This window comes from Amphiprion ocellaris, chromosome 4, assembly GCF_022539595.1.
Source record: "Amphiprion ocellaris isolate individual 3 ecotype Okinawa chromosome 4, ASM2253959v1, whole genome shotgun sequence".
NCBI classification, from domain to species: Eukaryota; Metazoa; Chordata; class Actinopteri; family Pomacentridae; genus Amphiprion; species Amphiprion ocellaris.
This window is the reverse complement of record NC_072769.1, coordinates 12,573,766-12,589,252: the sequence shown is the minus strand read 5'-3', so window position 1 is coordinate 12,589,252 and position 15,487 is coordinate 12,573,766. Positions and strand designations below refer to the sequence as shown.

Genomic DNA, 15,487 nt, shown 5'->3' with positions numbered 1-15,487 from the left:
TACTTCTCTGTTAGTTTGAACTTTCTGGTTAACAGAAGCCTTAAAACTTGTGACCATGAGTCTTGATTTCACATTTAGACCATCGATCTGAGTTCTTCTCAGACCTTCACCTGTGGGTTTTTTAGAAATCCTCAAAAAACTTTGATTCTCTTCACTGAACAGTAAAGTTTGTGGAGATCAGAAGGTAACATTAGTTTGATCAATGCCTTCAACTACTAGTAGACTTTATATGGAAAGCAGTTTTCTGAAATGAGTTCTTAGTAAATCTGTCCACAATCAAACCAAGAACATAGAAAGAGGAAATGTTTTAAGAAACAACTTGATGTTTTTGTTTCAGACTAGAAAACGCTTTGAGAACTTTGTTTTTGCTCTTTTTGATCGTTTTATTGTCTCTTCTGTTTAATTTGATCTTCTAAAGTCTAACTGGTGTCTTTTCAAATGTTTTGTCTTTAGTTTGATTCTTCTTAAACATTTAGTTTTGCTCTTTTCTCACCTTTTATTCTTTTCTAATGTCTGATTTGATTTAGAAATGTTTTGTCTTTTTAATGTTTAATTGTTTTTTCAAATGTTTTATCGGCTTGTTTGAATTTTTGTTTTTCTTTTCCCAATATTTAATTTTTTGATTAAATCTTTAATGTTTTTCTTTTTAAATGTTTTACCACCATTTAATGTTTAATTTTCTTTTAAAATGTTTCATTGTATTTTCTGCTTAATTCCTATTTAAAGTTTTATTGTCTTTAAGATTTAATTTTCTAATTAAACATTTAATTTTTTAATTAAATGTTTCGTCTTTTTAAAGGTTTAATAATCTAATTAAATGTTTTGTATTTTTTTAAATGTTTAATATTCTTCTTGTTTAATAGTATTTTTTAAATGTTTAATTATGGAAAATATTTTATCTGTAATTTTTAATAATTGTATTTTAAAAATTTTGTTTAATTTCATAATGACATGTTTTGTATCTTGTCTAATTATCTAATTCAATATTTTGTCTGTTTAATATAAATAAACATTAAATACAAATAAACTATATTAAACAGACAAAATATTGAATTAGATAATTAGACAAGATACAAAACGTCATTATGAAATTAAACAAAATTTTTAAAATGACAATATTAAAAATAACAGAGAAAATATTTTCGCAAATTACACTTTTAAAAAATACTTTTTAATAATAAAACTTCTTTAAAGTTTTGTTGTATTAATTTTTTTCCTTTGATTTAATTGCTTTTTTAAATGTAGTTTATTTCTTTAATCATCTTTTTCTGTCAAGATTTTAACCCCAACCTTAAAAATTAAATAAACCCTTAAATCACAATGAAAATACTTCTGTTGTCACAATCATGAGTTAGTCAATTATTCAGTTTATCAATTCAACTTTATTTGTTTAGCACCTTTTACACAGATGACAAAACTAAACAAGCAAAGAGAAAAAAAACTATGCTAAAACTATGATTAAAACTCAAAAACATTAAAAAAATAAATAAATAAAAATAAAGATTTGACATGGTAATGAAATATGTTGTGTCCAGGGGATGGAGGGAGTTTATTGAAGTCTTCTTGGGCTCACATGGGAAATCATTTAAAATATAAACTTGACATTCAGTCTAAGGAAACTGCTGTGACAGAAGAACCAACAGTATTTCCTGTTTTCTCCTTTAATGAGTCGACTCTTCTTGTGCTTTCAGACCAAAGAACTACAGACTCTTCACAACCTGCTCAAACTCTTGGTACAGGACCTCACCACACGGGTCAAGAAGGTTTCTGTCTCATTTCTACTCTGAAGCTCACCTTCTCCTGCTCAAACTGCTGACAAATGTTTCTGCTGCTCTAAAGTCTGGTCTCCAGAACTTCCTAAAAACTCTCAAAGTCTCTTCTGCTGCAGGTTGCTTTGTAGAACTGTTACAGAAAACCTCACTAAACCACATGGAGGAGCCTCAAGATAGTCGTCCAAATGAAACCATACAAAAACCAAACTAGCACAACCCAAACGCTAAAGTCTCCTGCAGCCTACCAGAGAACCTCTGAGAACAGAGAATCAGGACAGGAACTCTTACCTTCTGGACAATCAACATCGGTTCTCAAACAAGAACACAGAATGTGTCTGACCAAAAACCTCTAAAGACTCACTACACCCAAGATAAAGACACAACTCAGCTGCACCAAATCCAGTAATCACTGCACACATTAGCACCATGTGCTAACTGTGGCTAAAGAACCACATTTACCACACAACTATCCAGTACAACACCCTAAAACACACCAAGAAACACATTAAAGACGATTTTACTGCTGGAAGCTGCAAGCCAACGCCTAAAGAACGAACTAAAGCAACAGAGCTAAACCCGGTTCAGTGGTGAAGCAGAGGAAATGTTTGTCTGCAGCTAAATAAAGCAGGAAGACACTGAGTTGCTCAGGTGTTCCTGATAATACCAAGCAGCCACCTGGACAGCCAATAGGAACACAGCTTCCTGGAAGTCCAGAGGGCTGGGTTAGTGAAGGAAATTTAATTTAAAGTTGAAGCAGAAAGTTAATAAAGAAAGTTGAAAACCACCTTCTGATACCTGAAATCTCCGAGTTTTCACACAAAGAACACCTGAACATGTCAAACTGGCTTCATAGTAGAACCATCATTGTAAAAACGTCATAGTATGATGTGTTGCTCAAAAAACATTAGGACCCGGCTGTCAGGGGACAAACATGTAAGAAACATGAGAACAGAGAGAACCCAACCAGTAGGTCACAGTTTATCATCCCCCAGTCATCTCCTGAAGTCCATGTGGTGAGAGACATCAGTATCTGGTTGTTAATTTACCAGAGGATGCTTATAATCATGCTGATGTGGTCTGTACTCTACAGTATTTTAGTGACTCAATAAATGCCTAAGTTGTTTTTTTTTTTTTTAATGCTTTTCAGTTTTTAATAAACATTTAAGAGCCTGTATGTAATCAATAAATGGCCTTTGCCTATCTTAAGAAAAATTCACTCAGAACTCTGATATGTTATCAGTACTAAATAAATCAATAAATACATGCATACACACAAAAATAAGTTAATACATTAACTGTGTTAAGATAAGATTTAGATTTTAAAAAAAGCTGTTTATGTTTTTGCAGAATCCAGTATTGCACACTGGTTGGTCATTACATTTTGTTAGTTTGATTTCACTGTTTAAAATGATGCCACCTCTTTTCAGACAGAACCTGTGATAATAAAACAATACAAAATTTTTAGTTCTGTGTTAATGAAGCACTTAAAGCTTTAAGTATGGCTAAATGCTTTTTTCAAAATTAAATATATCACTCCTTAGGTGGTAGTGGCCCCAAGTTCAGTAAAGTTGGAAAGATATTCACAGATTCGGACTTCCAGCATCAATAACTCATTAGATATAGGTTGTCAAAACATAAACGGTGTCTCTTTCCCATTGTTGCAAGGCAGACAATGTGCTACAAGCCCAGTTTTATCAAAAGTAGCTGTCTTTCAAGCTACAGGAATAACATTGGTGTCTATGGAGTGAACAGGGTCCGTCTGCAATTTGCAAAACCGCTGCAACAGTAAAGAGAGACAAATATTCAATAACTTCACTCTTATACATTGTAGTGTCACTAAAATCACTGCAGCCTTCAACTGGCTCCTGTTGACAAAGTGTTTTAACAGAAATGTAAATGCTGTAATTTGATTCTTTTAATGAACCATGTAACTTGAATGGATGTGATGCTGGTGTGACCACAGTGCACACGTCTGATGTTGCTCACAGTGGTCCAAGGAAACGCTCAGGGAGTTTGTGTTTGCTCAGACTCATGAAATATTAGAGGGAACATTGCACAACACACTATATTGTGGCGAGCGATATTTCCATCAAGAAGACAGTAATCAGCTGGATCTCAAGTTCCTCAGATGCTGGGAGTGCATGAAGACTCTTGAGTTTGCTATTGCAGAAAACAGTAAAACATTTGGTGTGTTTTGTTCATAACTGAGACACTTTAGAGTTTGCAGAAGCAGCTGTAGAAAGTAAATAAACCTGGGGGACTTCCTGAATGTTGAATCTTGTAAGCAACGGCTAATGAAGGGGAGACCGATCCAAATGCTGAACCAGAGAACTACTGATTTCTCAGTTAGAACACACACTCTAAGAAATTTCCCTTTAAATTTACAGTAAAGAGCTTGCAGCTAAAGTTGCCAGCAGCGCACTGTTATTTTACAGTAATCCTACCGTATTCTACAACAACAGTTTAATACTGTAAAAAATATTACGGTATTATGCTGTTTACAGAGCTATTTCCTGGGGCTTTCAAAATGAAAGCCCCAGGAAATAGCATAGCATAGAAATGGCTCAGACAAGAGATGACTTTTCAACATTAAGCTTTTATTAAAGCCAACTCTGTATCAAACATAGTTCAAAAACTGACCTATCGAACCCATTAAATTTTAGTAACATACAATCATTTCCTCATGCTGAACAGGTTCTCATTGTACATGTTCTAGTTCAGGTACACTGAGTTTGGTTTCCATTTTTCCTGAACTGTAACAAAAGATTCCTATATATCACTTAAATTATTTAATACTGCATTGAACACATTCAGCAACTAACAAATTTCAAGAAATTGAAGTCTTGTAAAATACAATCTATAAAAACAACTAATGATGTTTAACAGGTTGTCAACAATCTGTTTAAAAATTGCACATCACATTTCAGGTACCCTGCCTTCAGAATCAGTCTTTCATAACTCTTGATCATGTTCAATAAACACCAAGTCATGGAACAAACCTGGAACTACAAAACTGAGACACCAGGACTGAAGTATTTTATACTGAACCAAACACAATACTGAGACTTGTTACCTTAGAATGACAGTATGAACATCTGGTTGCAGATGGGGCTTTTCCTTTGTGAAAGTGAGGTTCTGTGTGGAGAGGTGTTGTGGGTTTACATGAAGTCCCACTCAGAGTCCATCAGTCTTTTTATAAAGGTGACTACATGGGGATTTACAGTAGATGCCTTTTTCTGGAGCAGCTCCCCGACCTCTTGGACATCACCTTCTCCTGGCTGCCCTTTGTTCCCCTCTCAGGGTTGATTACCAAGGAAGCGCCTACAATGAAATGACAAAGAAAGAGTATATTAGGTGTGGTAGGCAAACATCCCTTAAACTCAATATGGAACTCTGTCACATTCATCAAAAAAACCAAACAAACTAACAAAAAAAAAAAAAAAAACAGGAAACTAAAATTAAGCAAAACAGAGGCTTCCACTTATAACATCTGTTTAGTTCAGTACACATTTAAATCTAATTTTTGCAGCCGTTTGCATAACAAGCAAGTTTACCTTTCCTAGGTGGAGAGAAAAGCAACATGACACATCCTACAAACCTTTTTAAAACTTGAAATTACCCAAATGGTGGAATGCAGACAAGTACATGTGGAGATGTGATAACAGATCAGTGGAGCATCACATTGGATATTTGATGGAAAATTACACGAAAGACAGAGATAGCTAACCTAACCTAGTTGGATCTGGTTGCTTAGAAATTCATTTTCCTGGTCTGGTTTTCAAGAAAGACCCAAAGTTTTGTCCACTCAGCAGCCAAAGGAGAGTATGCTAGCTAGCTAGCTAGCTAACAGTGTGGGAAACGTTAGCATTCATGCTAGCTGCTAGCTAACAGTGTGGGAAACGTTAGCATTCATGCAAGCTAGCTAGCTAACAGTATGGGAAACGTTAGCATTCATGCTAGCGACTCGTGGCTAACACCAAGCAGTAACTAACCTGGCTATATTTACGTTACTGTCAAAGAATAAAACATAAATAAAATAGGCTGACTTTTTAATAATCACAGTTACCTTGTTAAATGAACCGGAGCAGGATGGATCAGCTACAGATGGTCCCTGCAGGTCTGAGCCGGCCTGAAAATCGTCGTCCTCAGTTCTTCCTTTTCTCCCAGTTCTTCCCTCAGTAATGAGTAAAATCACTGATACAGAATATTTTAAACCTATTTCGTCACTTCTTTGTGTTGGCTGTTTGCTAAATGTGGTGATGTGCAGGAAGATTTGCCGAGACGAGTAACAGTCAGACTGCAGCAACAGTCACACTCAAATCAACCCAAACCAGAAAAATACTGTAATCTGCTGTAAGATTGTACGGTAGCTTGCTGTTAATATTTTGTTCTTGAAAAACACGTGAATTTACAGTATTCAGCTGTATTTACAAAGAACGGTATATTACTGTACAAAATATGCTGTATTTTTACAGCAATTTGTTACAGTGCAGAGGTTATGTATTTGTAGGCAGCTTGGGGAATGGGATAAGATAACATATTCATACCTTACCAGCTTTTACTGTACACCTTGTAACAACCACAAAACACAATAAAAAATGTTGTTTTTTAAAAACTCTCACAGGACCTTTAACATTTTGTTAGAAGTGTAATTTTAGTTTAAAAAGATGGGAATAAGGCTAAATTAAAAATCTGAGACACATTCGAGGTGATTTGGAGGCATTTTTATGCGTGTGAAAATTGCGTCTTTCGTACTTTGTTTTAATGAGCCACTGTTAGTATGAGTTTGGCTAAAATCGTTTATAAGGATGCATAATGAGGTTCCGTTGGTTGTTTATAAAACTAGGGGCGTGTCTTTGTGTTTGCGCAGGACCGCACCGTCCACTACAACTTCCTCCAGCTAAGCGCCATTTTCGGCCTTGTTACCGGACTAAAGCATGCTGCTGTCAAACAGATAATAAGACAAGTGTTTAGCGTTGTGATACCTCGTTTCAGTAATTCTTAAAAAATGGGACGAAAAAAGAAGAAGCAGATGAAGCCGTGGTGCTGGTATCCTTCTTGTCTGAGTGATAAAATGCCGCCGTAGAAAGGCCGGGAGCTACACGTTAGCTTGACAAAAGGGAGGCCTAAGCTCTCCGTCGGCTTATCAGTTTGTGAGCTAACGTTAGTTTAGCGGTTTGGTAATTCCTGTCCTGTAAAGACATTTAAAGTCCATTTTTTATCCACCCGGCGTGTGTATTATTTGTAGAATACTTGGTGGAGGGTGTGTTTGCTTGTTAATGGATAGCTTTGAGCTCAAAGTTGTGCTATAAAGGAAGCTAATGCTACCTGCGATGTTAGCTAATTTGTTGGCTTCTTGTGGGTTACACAATTCCAGCTTAACGGCTGAATAATGTGAACGCTTGTGTAACTTCAGAAGCTTCGTTGCCTGGTCTTTGCTTCTAAACAGGAAGCTGTGAGTATTGGGATTATTTTAAGCAACCCTAATACTATTTTATATGTGCGGGAATGTCAGGTTTATTGTGTTTGAGGCTTGTTCAGAAATACTGTGTAGTCCTTAACTCCTTCCTCAAGGTACTGTAATCGAGACTTCGACGACGAAAAGATCCTTATTCAGCATCAGAAGGCAAAGCATTTTAAATGTCATATTTGCCACAAGAAGTTGTACACAGGCCCCGGCTTGGCTATTCACTGCATGCAGGTACTGACATTCATCCTAGTAGGCAATGGCTTCCGTATTTATTGGAACATTTTGTTCCAATAGAGCAGTCTGTTTATTTTTTCAATTTCAATTTAGCTTATTTGAAAGGGGACAGTACAATTTCATAAAACACATGATCACACATGGTTAAAAAAGCCAGAATTAGCCGGAAGGCTAGTTTGGTGCTTTGCTTGTTATTGCAATTTGAGCTGACTCGCTTTGCTTTTGTTTCAGGTGCACAAAGAAACAATTGACAGTGTACCAAATGCAATTCCCGGAAGAACAGACATTGAGCTGGAGATCTATGGCATGGAGGGAATTCCAGAGAAAGACATGCAGGAAAGAAGACGGACGTTAGAACAGAAATCACAAGGTTTTTTCAACTGCATGTACTTTTTTTTGACCATTTTAGAAAAAGCACAAGTATTGTGTCTATAATTAAAGCCTTAGTTACCAAAGGAGTTAAGTATTGCATGGTGTATTTGGGGAAATATTGGATTGAGGTGGATTCCTAGTGCTTTTTATCATGACTAGATGGGAAGTGGGAGAGGAGCACAGTGCCAAATGTGCAAATCATAGCGATTTCCTCCTCAGATTATAGTAATAACAATAATTAAGTCATTTCAGAAGTTTTTATGCTTACATTAAACCAACCTTGGGATGTTTGTGTGGAATTGTGGGATAATTAATGTTTTGTTTTGGCATCACAATGACCTTTTTGTTTTAGAGAGTCAAAAGAAGAAGTCAAATCAAGATGACTCTGACGAAGACGATGATGACGATGAAGCAGGACCATCAGTTCAGCAGGTTGTTGCTGTCCAGCCCCAGCCAGGCTACGCTGCCCCAATGACTCAACCAGGGATGCCTCCTGTGGCTGCTGCACCTGGGATGCCTCCTGGAGGATACCAAGGCAAGGGTTTTGTAGTAAAAAGTTGACGCTTGGAATCAAATGTGTTTTTTAAAAAAAAAAAAAAAAAAAAAAAAAAATATCAAAAATTAACAAAAATGCTTGTTTCACTTTAAGTTATACACTTATGACTCATAAAAGACTCATGAATAAGTGAAATTGAAGAATCTTCCAACAGGAATTATTGGATGTAAGAGTTGTAACTTTATGGCAGGTTTTGTCTTAGGTGTTTTGACCATTTCTGTCACAAATAATGACTTTAAAGAAAGAGGATGTAGATAGATAGGTTACAATGGGGTGAGAGTTGTACTAATCCCTTTTGTAGAGGTGATAACAGAGATGGAGAAGCATGTATGCAGAAGGAATGGAACATGTGATACATTATGACTTATTTAAAGTTGGCACTGAATGCAAGTAGTAGAGCTAAATTGATAAAGGGTTGATATATCAGCTTATACAGTATTTGCATAGTGAAACTAGTAGGGCTGGCCCGAATAGCAGTTTCTGGGCTCTGGATATTCCGCCCCAATTAATGACGAATATCCGAATATTCGGTTCTGTTCGTAACATCCATTCGTAACGACGAGACGAATATTGCCACATTAGCTGGGGACAGACGGACGGATGGAACATAACAGTGATGTGGATTAGAGTCTGGATCCACGGATTTGTTAAACATTTCTGCATCATTGCGAGATAGCGACACGGAGTCACTGTAACTATGACAACAAGTGAACACTATGTCAGTTGCCTGCTGACGATCGCATGATTGTGATCCTACTGTCAATCAACCGCTGCGGAGTTATAAGGACTTACTGTCGGAAATGATACGACTGATTAGCTGTGGCAGAGTACTGCGCTCTCTGAGTGCTTTTCTAGTTTCTTTAGTGACCCTATCAGTCTGTCCCTGTCTGATGCTATTTAGCTGTTGTGTGTTCCAAAGATAAAGTGGTCTATAGCTGGTCATTTTCGAAAAAACAAATAAGCTGGGTAAAGAGCAGGCAGCTGGTGTACAGGGAGAGGTCCGACTCAGACACACCTGATGATCAAAGTGCAGGTGCAGGCAGGGAGATTGCTAGGGTTCCATTGCTACCAGTGGAAAAAGTTGGCATAGTCATTTTTGGATTCAGTGCATGCATGCAGGGAAATGTTATTCACAGGCAGGTTTGTTTTTAGTGTTTGTGAATGAGCAAAAACAAGAGTGCTGCACAGTTCTACAATGAAATAAGGCAAAAGTCAATATGTGGCAGTCAGTGTTGATGATGTGGCAGCTACAAAAACATGTACAGGAAACTCCACCATGGCAGCAGGTTCATACCTGTAAATCTGTCTAAAAAACTCTAGATGCAGCCTGTATGGTTGGAGAGGGTGTATTGTGTTGCTGTGTTTGTTTGCTTTTGGCGTAACTGTCTGTGCGGATTGACGTAGTGCAGAGTTAGTAAACAGAACATGTCTTCTGACTCACTGTTACAGGAATGCCTCCTATGATGCCAGGTGTTCCTCCTATGATGCATGGAATGCCTCCTGCAATGCATGGAATGCCACCAGGGTAAGAACTCATTCACTGACTATAGGTTTTATGATACCTTGCCAAATCCAGATTAATTATTTTGAGTCATCGTTAAGCTTTTGTCTTTGTTTATGGATGCATTTATCAGTCACATATATCTTATTTTAATGTATTTTTTGTTCTCATTGCCTTTTGCAGCATGATGCCAATGGGAGGGATGATGCCTCCCATGATGCCAGGGATGCCCGGAATTCCTCCAGGTGAGTGGTGATTGCAGTTTGGAAGCTGCTCATGCAGCGAAGTTGATGAACTAGTTTGCCAGTTTGTTGTTGCTTTTTTTTTTTTTTTTTTTTTAGCAAAACAACTTTATTTTCTTTCTTGTATGTGAATCTCTACCAAACTCTACCACAGAACAAAGCCTTCACATATAAATATTATCCAATATTTTGAGTTGATTCTAATTATGACAATCCTAATTGTTCATTCGCGGCTGTAGCTCAGAAAGTGTACATCACAAGGCCTCTTTGTGTGTGTGTGTCTGGTTACAATACATGTAAATTACCATTTATAGCTGCAAAGATTAGTTGAATGATAATTCAAACAGTTAACTGTTTCGTCTTTGGACAGAATATTAATTGTTTTGATAACTGGAAATATAGTTGGCTGGTTCAAGATTGGCAAAGGTGAGAAATTGACACTTTTCTTTGTGTTGAATGATAATAAATGGCTGATGTTTTTGTGTTGAACTGAAGGTATAAGAACCACAGCACTTAAAGAAAATGCATTAAATAAGCATGTCAGACTAAAACGTAAGAATTGAAGAGCTTGATAACTATAGCCTTTTTATTTTCATGTTGCATGTGTACTGAAGGAAGAATGTTAACTGAATCTGTCTGGTTGGTCCTTCAGGAATGCCACCTCATATGGCTCCAAGGCCTGGGATGCCCCACATGGCCCCAGCCCCTGCAGCAGGACCAATGCAAAGTCGGCCAGCAGCACCATTGGCCCAGCCCACTGTCACCAAACCTCTTTTCCCCAGTGCGGCACAGGTGGGCATCATGGAGCCACACTCAGGCACAAAGTTCAGTTGAGAGAGTTTGTCAAGGTTTCAATAAACACAGCACTCAGGGTTATTGTATACCACTTTATTCTTTTGTTCTCCATTTTTCTCTGCTTTCTCCTTTCCTTTTTCTAACCCACTTCCATTTTTTTATATAAGCGCCAGTATTGTGTAGTAAATTTCAGAGTTGAGTTTGTATAGATTATGTGGACATGTTATATGCCAATGCTGTGATCTCCTTTCCACCATGCTGCAGATGGGCTCTGGTGTTCACAGCAGCACAGCAGCAGTTTCCTCTCCACCTGCAGACCCTCAGTCTGCCTCCTCCCAGCCTCCCTTTCCTAACATGCCACAAGTATGCTCACAGACAGGACTTTGACGTGGACTGTGGCAGCTGCATGTTGCGTATTTATTAACTCTGGCTGAAAATTGTATAGTTGTGAATCAGACTATTTACTAACAGTAGTTGCCTTGTAAGCCTAATTGTGTATCTAAACAAGCACATTGGCTATAATGTTGGTGTCAGGGAGGGCTTATCCCCGACAAGAACTGGCATCTGTTTTGTCTGTGAGCTTTATTACAGTGCATGCGCTTTGTTAAATTAACACAGAATGAGGCATAAGAAGGGATTTACATGAACTTGTTTAGCATCATCCACCCCTCCCTAACCTCTGGAGCATGACATACAAAGACTACTCATCATGCTTTGAAATTACTTTGTATGTTGGCAGCCGAACATAATGCACAGTCAGTTTTTTTTCCACAGTCTGAGCTCTGAATGTCTTGATTGGTCATGAAGGATTAAACTCATTTCATGCAGAATTTGCGCCATGGTTGAGAATAAATGGTGGAAGTGAAATAGTTTTGCTTTTCAGATTAAAGGACCTTTTATAACTGATTTATTCTGACTTCATATGTCAAATCTGTATATTACATACATTCTGCATGTATGAAAGTCTAATACTATATTTTAGACGCAGACCAAATCACGAATACGGTTATATACCTGAGTGTTAAACTGAATGGTTGGAATTTTTTAATCTATCACGTAATGATTGTCATTACTATATACTCCTTTGCCACTTGGTGTGTAAATAATTTTTCCATCAAGGGTTCTTTTTTGCATGTTGGTAAAATGATCAACTTTGGACTTGCCTTTACTAGTCAGTTACCTGTGTTGTGTCTTTGTACAGGCTCAGCAGAATGCTCCAGGAGCTGCAGCAAACTCCCACAGCACGGCCGCCTCCTCCGACCCTCCCAAAGCAACATTCCCTGCCTACACCCAGCCCTCTGTCTCCTCTTCCTCTTCCACTTCTTCTTCTTCTAACCCCTCTAGCAGCACTGTGGTCAAACCCCCAGCCACAGTGACCAGTAAGCCAGCCACCCTCACCACCACGAGTGCAACTAGTAAGTTGATCCACCCTGATGAGGATATCTCACTGGTAAGTTGCTTGAGCTTTCTATTTTGCCCTTTTCACAGTAAGTAATAACTGATATATATATATATTATACATAAAAGTACTGATAATAATAGATAATTAGACTGATGCAATATTTGACCAACAGTCTGTGGCTGAATATAAATATTTTGATCATAATAAAATTTGGAATTTAAAATATTGGTCAGATGTCAAGTGAAACATTTAGATTGCACTTCTTTAAACTTAGTAGTTTCTCTTTTGTGGTTATGTTGAAGGATGATTCTGAACTTGAATATCCTCAGTCTGAAATCAGGGCACGCCAACATTGGTACCCAATTCCTCTACATTTTTGTGAGTGTTTCTTTGTACTGTGAGGGGAATAACAGTGTTTTTTTAGTCTGAGTGTTTGCTTTGTGTGTTGTCCCTGCCAACAGGAAGAGATGAAGGCCCAGTTACCCCGTTACCAGCGCCTTATACCCAGGCCTGGTCAGGCCCATGTGGCTGCTCCCCCAGTGGCAGCTGTGGGCAGCATTATGCCCCCACAGCAAGGCATGCCACCACAGCAGCCTGGCATGAGGCATCCCATGCATGGTAAGAAAAAACTTGTTGCTTGTCAGTGTATAAAATCCTTGTGCACATGATTTTTAAAGAGTAACTTCAAACTAAATCTACTTTTTTGAGTTGGAAAATTTTATCTAAACTGATGAAACACATGAAAATAAGGTGTTATGTTGCTTATTGCGAGTTTTTAATGTATCTTGTCTGTATTTAGAAGCATTTGCTTGCCTTAATTGTTCTTCATGCTCCTCCTGGCCATTAAAATATCTTTCAAACTCAGCTAGTCTCGGTTAATATCTTACAAATTTCATCCTTCCTCCTTTCTAGTATAGAAGAATCCATATTTATTTTTGCTGGAACAGTATTTCACTGTTGAGATGAAGTGGAAAGATGGTAACAGAAACTGGAGGTTTTATACTAAAATGGTTCTAGCCTTGGAACTTATTCACAAAGTTTGTCAAAGTTGGGTGACAATCTCAAACTGCTTCAATGTACATATGGGCAACTGACTATATAAAGGTATCTGTAAGTAGAGGACACAATAGAATTCAATATACAAGTTGCACTTTAAGTGATGTCAACTGCGAATTTTTTTTTGGAATTGTGGCAATGAAATGTTCTGCTCTCTGTGTTTCCTCTGTAGGTCGGTATGGCGCTCCTCCTCAGGGCATTCCAAGCTACATGCCTGGTGGGATGCCTCCGTATGGGCAGGGTCCTCCAATGGTTCCCCCTTACCAGGGAGGGCCTCCCATGGGTATGAGGCCACCTGTTATGTCTCCGGCCGGACGCTACTGAAGCAGCAAAGCACCCACCACATTAGGTTTGAGGTTAACACCTTTCTCTCACCCTTGTGCTTTTTCAAACCTAGCTGCAAGCAAAGAGCAGTAAGACCAGTGGTGGTGACGACAAACTTTATTTGTTAGAACACATGGACATTTAATGTAACATCTTTATTGGAGAACAGCCAAAACACCACACAACTTCCTAACAACTTTTGTTGCTATTTGATTACATGTGAGGATATATTTTTCCCATAGGTTTCACTCAGGTTCATAGAAGTGAAGTGTGTTAAAATGGTTCATATTTCTTTTGAAGCTGCTGGAGTTACATGAACGTACCAACCCCTTACAAAGGCAAGTTTCTCTTGTAAACATTTGATTAAGTTTATTTTGTTTATTTTTTGGTAGATATGATTGAGGCCCTCACAGCATGCTTAGGTGCTGTTGGACATTCGTCCCCAACCTTGGTTGGTGAGGGTCTCAGTGATGAAAATGATTCCAACTAAGTAGTGTTAAAATCCACAACTCACCAGTTTCTAGCGTATTTCTTTTTTCAGGTTTGTTTGAATATTCCTTGGTCAAAAGTCTACTTGTATGCATCCTTTGTAATGTTTTATCAATCTGTTGTAATAAAATCCATCTTGAAAGCCAATGCTGGTTTGTCCTGACGTACGTGGAGGTGAGTCATGAAGGTTTGTACTGGTGTTGTATTTCTACACATCTCAGGGCTCTGTTTAATGACAGGATTTCATCAGGTATTTAAACACCAAGTTTGCCATCATCTGTTTTCATGTAGTCTACCTTCCATTGTCGTAATATAAGTCTGTATTAAAGTACAAAAGTTTACATCAGTTCAGAAACAGAATTAAATTTGCTCAAATCTTGTGTACTTCTAGCCCAAAATTAAGATGTTGGCCAACTTCTGGTTCCAAGTACTGCATGTTACCCATGATATATGATGGAAATAACTGCAAATGAAATGACACTTGTAGAAGTGGTACACTCACCCTACAATGAAAGATTACTAAATTTCATTCCTGATTTATTAACTTTTTTTACACGTACATACCAGTACTCAAACATGCATGAACGCTATAATGTTAGTGTCTGTCACATGCCATAGTCGTGTCCCTATAATGCATTGTGGAGGACAAGCAAAACAAACCCAACAATACAGTAGCTCTGTGTTCAGATATTGTTAAGCTTAGTTTTCAAATTTTTTGATTGTAAAGTTGGCCAAGACTTTTCTTACAGTACAAATTTGTATTTATTTAGTTCTGGACTCCCCCTCCTGCTGTTACGCCTTTTTATATGCACTTCAGCGCTTGCTCATTTTGGTGGTGTATACTGGAGTTATTCTGACAGAACAGCCATTCCTGTATATACAATGGGTAGTTCAAATGTAAAGTACAAAACAACTGTTCTAGAAATCACAAGGGGACCCTCATTAGCATGGAATCATAGTAAACAGCACTTATAAGTTATGGCACAAGAATGACAGTAGTTTCATTTGTCTCCACTGCAGTGCTAGTTTGTATTGCTGGGTGGTTTTGTGTTTTTGTCCATCCTTTCTAGTCTAAATGTTTTACATAATCACCAGCGTCATCTGCAGTAATCCTGTGCTGGAGATTGTTCTGCAGAAAGCAATCTCTGAAAGAACAAAACTGATGATTCATACAAAGACAGCAGGTGCAGAAGCTTTGAGTCTTTTAGTGCACACATGGATTAAAAAAAAAAAATCATGGTGCAATAATTACTTGGAGGCATATAGTGTGGCAC

The 15,487-nt window shown here is 37.8% G+C and overlaps 1 protein-coding gene and 1 long non-coding RNA gene across 3 annotated transcripts; one reads left to right on the top strand and one right to left on the bottom strand.

Moving 5' to 3' along the window:
- Window positions 1-4,348: 4,348 nt before the first annotated feature.
- LOC129348745 (uncharacterized) lies at window positions 4,349-6,275 on the bottom strand. Its single transcript, XR_008601407.1, has 2 exons — window positions 5,839-6,275; window positions 4,349-5,093 (listed from the first exon to the last, which is right to left on the bottom strand). It is a non-coding gene; the product is annotated as an uncharacterized LOC129348745 (long non-coding RNA).
- Window positions 6,276-6,662: 387 nt separating this feature from the next.
- znf207b (zinc finger protein 207, b) lies at window positions 6,663-14,360 on the top strand. 2 transcript variants are annotated; one of them, XM_035952043.2, is made up of 11 exons: window positions 6,663-6,821; window positions 7,347-7,473; window positions 7,708-7,846; window positions 8,201-8,383; window positions 9,854-9,929; window positions 10,089-10,150; window positions 10,800-10,939; window positions 11,207-11,305; window positions 12,144-12,392; window positions 12,806-12,962; window positions 13,573-14,360. In XM_035952043.2, exons 1-11 carry the CDS (start codon window positions 6,781-6,783, stop codon window positions 13,722-13,724), a joined length of 1,425 nt encoding a protein of 474 aa, XP_035807936.2. In that variant the 5' UTR covers window positions 6,663-6,780; the 3' UTR covers window positions 13,725-14,360. The 2 variants fall into 2 exon arrangements, with proteins under 2 accessions (XP_035807936.2, XP_023134277.2); XM_023278509.3 differs by lacking the exon at window positions 11,207-11,305.
- Window positions 14,361-15,487: the final 1,127 nt, after the last annotated feature.

Bases quoted from the DNA above. Each gene is read 5' to 3' on its own strand.
- znf207b (XM_035952043.2), top strand. From the start codon at position 6,781: ATGGGACGAAAAAAGAAGAAGCAGATGAAGCCGTGGTGCTG. The intron at 7,474-7,707 runs GTACTGACATTC...CTTTTGTTTCAG, and splicing joins TGGCTATTCACTGCATGCAG to GTGCACAAAGAAACAATTGA. The intron at 7,847-8,200 runs GTTTTTTCAACT...TTTTTGTTTTAG, and splicing joins GTTAGAACAGAAATCACAAG to AGAGTCAAAAGAAGAAGTCA.